Source organism: Mugil cephalus, chromosome 12 (assembly GCF_022458985.1).
Source record: "Mugil cephalus isolate CIBA_MC_2020 chromosome 12, CIBA_Mcephalus_1.1, whole genome shotgun sequence".
NCBI lineage: Eukaryota > Metazoa > Chordata > Actinopteri > Mugiliformes > Mugilidae > Mugil > Mugil cephalus.
The window spans coordinates 20,779,972-20,790,000 of record NC_061781.1 but is presented as its reverse complement, the minus strand read 5'-3'; the positions used below and the strand labels follow the sequence as shown (position 1 = coordinate 20,790,000).

The 10,029-nt window shown below is 38.7% G+C and overlaps 1 protein-coding gene across 1 annotated transcript in view; it reads left to right on the top strand.

The window, feature by feature from the left end:
- Positions 1–9,942, top strand: part of cerkl (ceramide kinase-like) — a 32,667-nt gene extending 22,725 nt beyond the window's left edge. The window contains exons 8-14 of the mRNA XM_047600864.1: positions 3,764–3,941; positions 4,146–4,211; positions 4,710–4,741; positions 4,833–4,944; positions 5,068–5,164; positions 8,918–9,114; positions 9,843–9,942. Of these exons, the coding sequence (XP_047456820.1) occupies positions 3,764–3,941; positions 4,146–4,211; positions 4,710–4,741; positions 4,833–4,944; positions 5,068–5,164; positions 8,918–9,114; positions 9,843–9,921 (761 nt within the window). The 3' untranslated portion in view covers positions 9,922–9,942. The remainder of the gene's footprint in view (positions 1–3,763; positions 3,942–4,145; positions 4,212–4,709; positions 4,742–4,832; positions 4,945–5,067; positions 5,165–8,917; positions 9,115–9,842) is intronic.
- The last annotated feature ends 87 nt before the right edge of the window (positions 9,943–10,029 follow it).

Genomic DNA, 10,029 nt, shown 5'->3' with positions numbered 1-10,029 from the left:
AGATCTTTAGTTGTGTATCTCTATGTGCGTTCTGCCTGACATACATCTATAGGGATTCTCTAGTTGTCCTACAGTCATCCTAAGTGGATTCTAGCTGTAATAGATCGATAATGTAATTTAATTTACTTGAAGCAGTTGACGGGGAGCCAATCAGGAGCCTGTGTTTCTGCCGTGCTTTGATGTGATTGGCTGGTGGTCCGACAGACCGGCACCAGGGACAGAGTTTAAGAACAAACAAACCCGCAGACAGACGGTGTGACGAGGACTCTGGAGGGACGGAGCAGGCAGATGTCTAACAGCAGGATCAGTTTCACTTTAAATCACAGGTTTACTCAGCTCTACTGTAGCCCCGCCCCTCCACTTCTGCCCACATCCTCTCAGGTAAAGGTGTCAGCCAATCAGCCGTTAGCAGGGTTAGTGCTGCTGTGTTTGAATGACAGGTTGAAGGGAGATGGTGGTTCATTATCACTAATTAATACAGTAAGCTGTCCGTGTGTGTGCGACAGATGGGAGTATTCAGGGGCACATATTAGACTAATTCCTGAACAATGGAAAACTGTTAAAAATTCCCAGGCAGGAAGCTGTTCCCACGGACACCGGGGGGGGGGCAACAGGTGAGTTTATCTGTGGCAGCAACACCAGCCAAGGTAAACAAACCCGCTGTGTCCTGATATGATATGATGTCAGTGCTTAGTTAACTGAAGAAGGAGCCAGAAGCGTTAGTACTGTTGCTGTGGTTACCAGCTACTTAACACAGCACCAATTAAAAAACGGTGGTGAAATATTTATGTTTAATGGTTGTAGCAGGTTGACATGTATATCATCATGTCATGTCTTCTTTGTGTTTTACAAACTTTTATATCACATGACGCAACAACCATCAGTCAGTCAGTTAGCTTAGCTTAGCATATCGACGGGAAACAAACCAAATTACCCCTTTTTTTTGTAGATTTCTGTTTTTGATTGTTATTATTTTTTAAAACATAAAATAATATAGACAAAGCGAGGAGCACCAGAGAGAGTGCTCATATGTAACCTGAAATAAATAGATTTTATTCAAATCGTCATTATAATCCATGATTCAGATAAGGAAGGTCCACTTATACATATATATATATATATATATATAGACTCATAAAGTTCTTTATAACAATAAAAATAAAAACAGAATATATCCAGAATAAAATAAAGTGAATATACAGTATGAAAAACACCTTGGATCCAAATAACATTTACAGCTTTTCAGTGTTTTTATAACAGGATATATATGATATGATATATATATTTGATATAAAATTCCTTAAATTATGTCCATCCATCCATCTATTACCCTTTACTGAAAACAAACACAAGCATCAAGCATTATTTTATGCAGTACATGGGGACAAAAATAATAACAAACATATTTCTATCATACATTTTTGGAGGCCTTTTAATCAGCTGTTTCCTAATTACTGTGATTTTAGTACCAACCAGTAACACTCATGATAAATTTATATCCTGTCTTTTAAGCCCAGTTGACACATTTCCCAGTTACACAACACTGAAATTAAAGCTTATCCTTTACTGTATTTTTTTCTTGAGTTTTATGCACATAACTATAGCGACAGTGGGAAACTCTTTGCCAATATAGATACTTTGTTTTTGTTTGTGCAGCTGCTTTATTTAAATCAATAAATAGTAGAAACTCTGGAGAGAATGTTTAGAATTTTATTTGATTATATGATTTAAATTTCTTTCATCTGTTTCTATGTGATAAAGATCTATTGTGCATTAAAACTGGTAAAATTGATCAAATATAACAGAACAAAGACTATTATCATGTCAAATTCTATTTGGAATATTTAAATATTTTATTCATAATTAGACAAACTCCACATGTGCTGTGAATTTATCCGTGCTACATGTGAACACATATCCAGTGCATACTGTAAATGCTAATGATAGATAAATAAAAATGAATACTAGTGAAATCTGTTTATCTGTTCATTGAGAAATAAATGAATATTGGTCGAATCTCAGTGACACACTGACCGTCTCAGCTTCAATGCTGCACAGCGCACGCAGACACACAAACACGCTGACAACACGCCATATGGTGGGGGAATCAGATTCTGTCCTGAGAGAGAGACGGGCAGTCAGTCAGTCAGTCAGACAGACAGGTGGGTAGACAACAGTTCAGTAGGTTAGAGCAGGTATGTGGCCAGATGGCTCCGAGCGTGTGTTTAGAGACGATCCGTCTCAAAAGCTCAGTGAGCATCGTCTTTTTTTATTGTTGACAGCGACATAAGGTTCATTAGTTTTTATTCCATTTACAGTGATGTGTTCAAAGGCTGTGGGGAAAGTCAAACAGTAAACTGTCTTTGAGTGAAGCCGCCACGTTTTTCTCTCTCACTTAACAATTTGTGTGTTGTTTTGTAATAACTGACAAAATCTTCCTTCTACTTGAAAGATAAACCATGTAAAACTTTTCTTTAATTAAAATAAGTTCAATATACAGCACAGACACACAGTTTCCACCCTCACCATGCTAACTTTCATAGTGCTCATCGTGTAGAGTGTTTTTCTTATTTACACTACTTTAGTGATGAGCTTCCACCCAAAAATTCATTTCACACATAATGAATCTTTGTTTTTCCTTTAAGCTTGAGCAAATACACACACAACAAACTGCACTACTATATGAATTGTGTACAGTCAAGGTTATAGTTGACTTTTGTGACATATATTTAGACAAGTAAACATTTAACCCGCTTCAGTGGGAAATATGGTAACATGCTAACACGCTAAGAGGATAAGAAGATCAGAAATGTATAGACTGAAAGCCCTGGCTTTGAATCTCCATTAATCTGAAGCAAAGTACTGAAGGGAAGGTAGTATTTGAGGTCTTTTTCTCTTTTGTGACATTCTTGTCATGCAGACTGGAAGCAAAAGAGAATAAGTGGTCCAAGCAGAGCGACACAACCAGAAAATAAACTTCACTCCGCTGAACTTGCAGATATTAGTCAAACACTTCTGAAACTCTTTCTGTCGACCATATGGAGTGCTGCCTTATGATATTAAGAGCTGTGGACATTAGAACCATTGCTCTTACGATGCGGTGGGACTTAATCATTACATAGTCACATTTATACGAGTCTACTTCTCAACATAAAGATGGTAAATCATAACATGTTTTTTTAAACTTTTTATTTTTACAATTTTCAAGTAACTGTCACAGAAAACAACAATGACAACACAAAATACCGGGAGAGTTATTCCACGTTCTTAGCCTTTCTTTTATGTGGCCCATTTCTGACATTTTTGTTCAAAATCTCCTATTTGTTTCTATTGTGTACAGTATATTTCCTCAACAATGTCCAGCCATTCTCTGGACACTTTTCAGTTCCTTGTCAAGGACTTTTTGGTAGCAATTGTTAATATTTTAAAGACGCACGTGACTTTCTTTTCAATTACTTCACCAGGTTTAAGGTCCAGATATACAATCAGTTTCAATTTCATTAGTTGATTGACATTGTTCCAAAATAATTGTATTCTGAGTGATGTCCACATCCTCCCAAACATTTCTATTACAATTGTAATTGTTTAGCCTTTATCTGGGGGGTGATAAAAGGAGATTTTTCCACCGTCTTCTCCAGCTATAAATCATCACATTTCCATCCTCTGAAGAAATGGAAACATGAAAGTGTGTGAAGAGCGTCCCAGATGTTTCTAATTTATTCCTCGTTTAACAGGATCCTGTATGTACGTTTTCTCTCTGCAGGTCACCTGCAGCAGGTGGACATGTGCAGCTTCTCGTCTCTCGGCCAGTTGGTGCGTTTCGGTTTCTCCGCCATGTTCGGCTTCGGCGGGCGGAGCTTAGCACGGGCTGAGAAGAAGAGGTGGATGCCGTCGTCACGGAGACGAGAGTACGCCCTGGTTAAGACGCTGGCTCGACTCAGGTGATACAGATGCTACATACGGTCATAAAGACAAAACCAGGACTTGAGGAGGTTTAGATGAAATGACTTTGATGCCGATTTGAATAGGAAATCACTTCTATGGTGTGATTAGATGGATTGTTATAAATTAATATTAAAGGTCTTAGTATTTCTAATGTGTCTGTCTCTGGCTTCTCATTTCTTTTCACTGTCTGTCCCCCTCAGGCCAGAGGACTGCCAGCTTTCTTTTTTACCAGCAAAGAAGTCAAACACCGATTTGTTTGGAACTCAGTAAGAAGCGCACACACAGACAATTTATTTTATCTCAACTTTTGATGCATTTTCCAATTGTTTTTACAGACATTTAACTCTCTTCAATTACACAATAACAATGTTGTTTTCTTGTAAACTCCAACTGTAGAGTCAGTGATACATATCTTGCTTACACTTGTTTGTATTTTATTTTACTATACTTTACTATAATACTTATATACTATTTTTTCATTTATTTCAATCTTACTTTGTTTTATCTTACTTTTTACTGGTGTTTTTTTAAAGCAAGAAAACATGAGGGCCCATTAAAGTTAATAGTTAACTTCATCCTTTATTGTTTAATTTGAAATAACATCACATTGCCTAAAAAATGAAAATGAATTACTTATAGTAAGGATTTATTAATGGTTTCACTGATGCATCTGTCTGCTCCACATCTAACACACTTTCTGATTATTTTAAACAACTCTCCTTTCATTTTTAAAATATATCATAACGTAAATCTCTGTGTCTCAGAACCCAGGACCAGGACCAAGACACGGATACAGGTGAGTCCAGTATTTGTCTTTGTGGTTGTACACTTGATCAGATCAGCATCAGAGTTTACTGTTTTGTTTTTTGTTATTTTTTTGGGTTCAGAGGAGCGGGCCGAGTCCTGGACGACCAATCAGGGCCTGTATCTGAGCATCAGCGTCATGTCCATCCCGTGTCTGAGTCCACACGCCCCTCAAGGACTGGCTCCGAACACCAGGTACGCGGTCCACGACGACTAGAGGGTCGATTCCTCTGAGCTGCGACCTTGAACGCACCACACCTGCAGGTCTGCTCCTCATGTTTCTGCCGATGCTGAGTCTCCACTTCCTGTTTGTGACAGCGTGGCCAACGGCAGCGCAGCTCTGATCGCAGTAGGAAACACTTCCAGGTCAGAGTTCATCAAACACCTGAAGAGATACAGCAGCTCTGCTGGACAGGTGAGAGCATGTACCTTCAGGACAAACTGTTACATTTATTTTAAAGGCATTTTCTGCCTAAAATCTAAACTAATTAAGGCAAGTCAGCTTTATCTGTAGTACATTTCATACACAGGACAACTCAATGTGCTTTACATTAAAAAGGTGAAGACATACAGTTAAAAACAAAACAAACATTGAAGAAAATGGGTTAAAATTTTATAAACTTATGATAGGAACAACAAAAAGACACTGAAGGGAAAAACACAAGACTAAAGTAGGGCATAAAATAGGAGAATTTGTTTAAAATGATTTTAAATCAAAATGCTAAAGTGCATTCATTGCTATAAGCTCTGGAAAACAGAATTTTTTTTTATCCTGGATTTAAAAACATTCACTTCTGTTAGAAGTTTGTTCCATCTGTGTGCAGCATAACGGCCTGTTTTGATCCGAACTCTGGGCTCGACTATCTGGCCTGAGTCCATAGATCTCATAGCTCAGTGATGTCTGAACATCTTTTATTTGCAGAAACCTAACTAAATGTTATCCGGCATTTGTTGGATATTATCGTGTCAGATAGTTCCCTCAGGAGACGGTGGAGATTAAAAGCTGAGCTAAATAAAGTATCAGTGTGTAGAAGTTGCCAGGTGGTCAGAACCATGACTACAGATTCAGACCAACCCAAATTATCCCAAGAGTGATTCATCCAGGCCAAGTACTAAGGTGTCCGCAGCAAGGAAAAACTTTAACCGAGCAGAACTCGGCTTCAGCGTCCAACAACTTCACCTTATTGGCTTAAACCATTATCTGTAAGTGTTGTCTTTACAAATGGTCCAAAAGTTATTTCAGGCCTAATGTTGGTCCGCTACGAAGTTACAGAAACAGCACAACCCGAACAGGAACTGTCTCCGCTGTCTCACTCCTGACCTCGTCATCTTAAGGCTCCACTTCTCTCAACTAATTAAATAGTAGTAGATTAACCTGGTTCGGCACGGCCTGGTCTGGCCAGGGAGACCGCACACTAACCCACTTACTAAATATACCAGCGTTCACTGTCCTGCAGCGTAAACAGGCTGTTTACTGACTGACCTACATCCCGTTAGTCCCCCCGTCCTCAAGGAGGGACGCATGGATCGTGATGAAAAGGAGTCGTCCCAGTGGTCGTGTAACCACGACGGTTTCAGTCCCATCATCTGAACCCGACCTGCCAGTCCACAAACCCTCAGCCTGCGCCACTGTCGTTTAAGAAGTTCAGGGAATCTTTATTCATCTGCTCCCAATCTCACAGTCATTTCAGCCTCTATATGGATCCCCGTCTCAAAGATGACGTTTTATACTAAAACACAGACGAAGCCTCATTAAAACAGAAGAAACATGCTTGAACTGACCAGAGAGATGATTAGAGGAATGAAAACCATATAGCGATGAAGGAAGTATTCAAATTATTTAAATGAAATAAAAAAAATATACAGTAAAAATACAGAAAAACTCAGGAAAAAAATTGTAAATGTGCTCAAAGTGGAGAAAGTGAATGAAATATTGCATTTTTTTTAGATTATTATAAAATAAATACAACAAAAAGTGCACTATTATAATAACAATGTACAAATTTATGTAAGTTGTATAAATATAATATATATCATGGCTTATATCTGTCTGATACAAACTATATATATTTAGAAATTAATCTGCTGAATATTTTCTTAATCTACCTATTTATTGTTTTCCATGTAAAACTAGAAAATTTAAGAAATTCTTCAATAAGTGTGAGACAATAATTCAAGGATTTAACTTTATTGTCATTTTGAAAACATATACTTAGACATGATGTGGAACAAGCAGTTCAGCCTCTGTGCCTCATTTAACAACAATATGAAAGTATAAAATCTGTATTTACATTAAATAACTAATTTACAGTAAGTATAGTCTTAAATTTAAATATAATATGCTTTATTTTATCAGCACTGTTCAGTTAGTTTATAAAGATGATTAGTTTCATGTGTATCGTGTCATAGTTTCCAAGTTAAACCATGTTAAATGATAAATATTTAAAGGTTTAAAGGTATTTTCACACAGATGAATCATGAATGTGGATCAGATGTTAAAAGCAGTGTAAATATTCTTAGTTATATAATCCACTAGAAGAGACAGACAGGAACTCATCGTTTTTTAAAACAACTTTAACTTGAAAAGGAAAGAGCTCATTTAAAGGAGACGCCAGTGGACAGACAGAAAGACAGAGGGACAGTGTGTCTGTGTGTTCTCTGGTCTTTGCTGCCCCCTGTTGGCACTTCGTGGTGTTACATCACAGCAGAGTAAACAGGAAGGAACCCCGTCGTTAACAAGCAGATTAACAAGGATCTTAACAAGCCTTCCTGTTCTCAGATCTGACACACACACACACACACACAGACACACACACACACACACACACACACACACACACACACACACACACACACACAGCAGATTTACCCTTAAACCTTAAACCAGTAGGTCTTTAGACCTTATTTTTTCCCAGAAGGGAGATTTGTTTCCACTTGACTGTTCATCACAACAGAAGATTGGACAAGACAAGAAAGTTCTCAAGTCAACAACAACTTATGACATTGGACATTAAATGTGGTGGACATGGATGGATGGACAGACACAGGAGAGAAAAAAGAAGTCATCAGGGTCTGTCATTTAAAGTGGCTGTGGCTGCAGGTATTAAGATATTTGACATGTGATCTTGTCTGATTTTTTTTTTCTTTTGAACCAAATATTTATTGTCATTCATATGTATTTACACACATGTTTATTTACCGTATTTCCTCTAATAGTGGCCGGGGCCTTTATTTACTGAGCCACACAGAACATCGAGGCATTATTGGAGGCAGGCTTTTATAAGAGGGAGGCCTTTATTTCTAATTCTCTTTGTTTCATACTGATATATTTGGTCAATTTGGGCTATTTTTATTATTTTTTTTCACTATAGCTGGTACACCATACAATGTAACAGGAGCCAGGCAGGATTAATAAACGTTCAAACATGTGTATTCAGAATAGACGAATGTATAAATTACACCATTAGTTTGAACTCTGAAAAGTAAAAAGGCAATGAAAAAGTTACAGCAGTATAAATGGCCATAGCGTACCAGAGGGTAACCACCCTGGTGTCAGAACAACTTATTCTTCAGGTCAATATTAAAGCGTTTTTACAGCTTCCTCTCCTGTATGTAGCTCTGCATATTTCAAAACCTTCTTCTTGAAGTTCACATCAAGTTTCCTTCTTTGCACCATGCTGCTAAAGCTCTCTGTTGTTTTGTTGAAAGTCTGGGTTCACGTGGAACTTCAAATGCAGCTACTGCCCCCTGTGGTACCTGTGTGTTACTACAACTATAATTGGCTGAGGAGCCGACCTATATTTGAGGCCGGGCCTGTATTTGGTCCTGTAAACTAATAATCTATTGTTCAGTTCTGTGAGGTTTGATGTGGGAAGATGGATAATTTTGGAGGCAAGGTGTGTGATAATTTCATCCTGATGGTGACTGAAAGCAGATGGAGCAGTAGAGGAGGTTGGAGACTGGTTGGATGATGCTCTTGTAAAGTATTGACAGTAGGTGGGGGGATGATGTGGAGTGCTTTCAGTTTTCTGATTATCAACAGTCGTTGTTTAACCCTCAGAAAGTTTGGGGATCTAGAAAAATGTCCCCACAACATGACATTAAATATCAGTCCCCACAACGTAATAAAAACAACACTTCACACACGTAATGTTTTGTCTGTCTACAGTTCAGTTTCTCCTTCGTGGAGACACACTCCGTCTCAGCCGTGAAGATCCGCCCCCGCTCTCTGATTGGCTCGTCTGAGGACGAGAGCGACGAGGAGGGCGACTCCAAGACGACGCCCATCATCCCATCCGACGGCGTCGCCTTCCCCTGGAACATCGACGGAGAGCTGGTGGAGATCTCTAACGAAGTGCTCATCAGGTGGGACGTCCTGCCTCGTTATCACTACACAAAAGCATCCTGGACGTTGCACTGAATGAAACAAGGCTGCAGCTTTTGATTAATTAATTTGATCAACTGTGATGACCTGTTGTTTAAAAACTGTTAAATGTCCACATTCAACCTTGTAATGTTATTTGTTGCTTGCAGCTCGTTATTTAACCTTTTATGGGGCAAGGGACCATATATGGTAACTTCAGCACATTTTAAATTGCGTCTCCGTGGATCTCAGTGAGGTTTTCATTCAGACAATCAGAGAAGATCAAGGAAACATTCTCCGGTCTAATCAGGGTCTTTCAGTTCCACATCTGCATGAAAACTGATTTATTAGGCACCATGAAGAAGAAGTGGCCTAATGTTGTCTAATGTGATAATGTTGACAAGTGTCTGAATCAGCACTTATGTCCTAATGCTCTAAATACATGTTTACATTTGTTTACCACTTAAATAACCATATATTTTAAATTAATTAATCTCAAAACAATAACCCTCTAGGGTTGAAATTTAGAATTCCCAAGTATTTCAATGAGTGGTAAATAAAGGGGTAAATACACTCACTTCAACATTTTAAATTAGATTATCAGATAAAATGTGTTTTATTCCTATGAGCCCATCATTTCACAGCTGTGACCATGGCAACCGTACTTTTTGAGTCTTTAACAAACACCTGACCCCGTGTGTGTGTGTGTGTGTGTGTGTGGTGCGTTCAGGGTCCACCCGAGGCTCATCACTCTGTACGGGGAGGAGGTGGATGAGGCCGAGTCGACCATCTCCTGCAACTGCATCTGAGGACAACGGGGGGGGGGGGGGAGGTGCCGCTTCGACCCTGGTGACTCAACGTCGCCCTCTCTAGGTCCAAATGGTTTCTATGGTGATCTGAACTCGTTCAGAAATAAA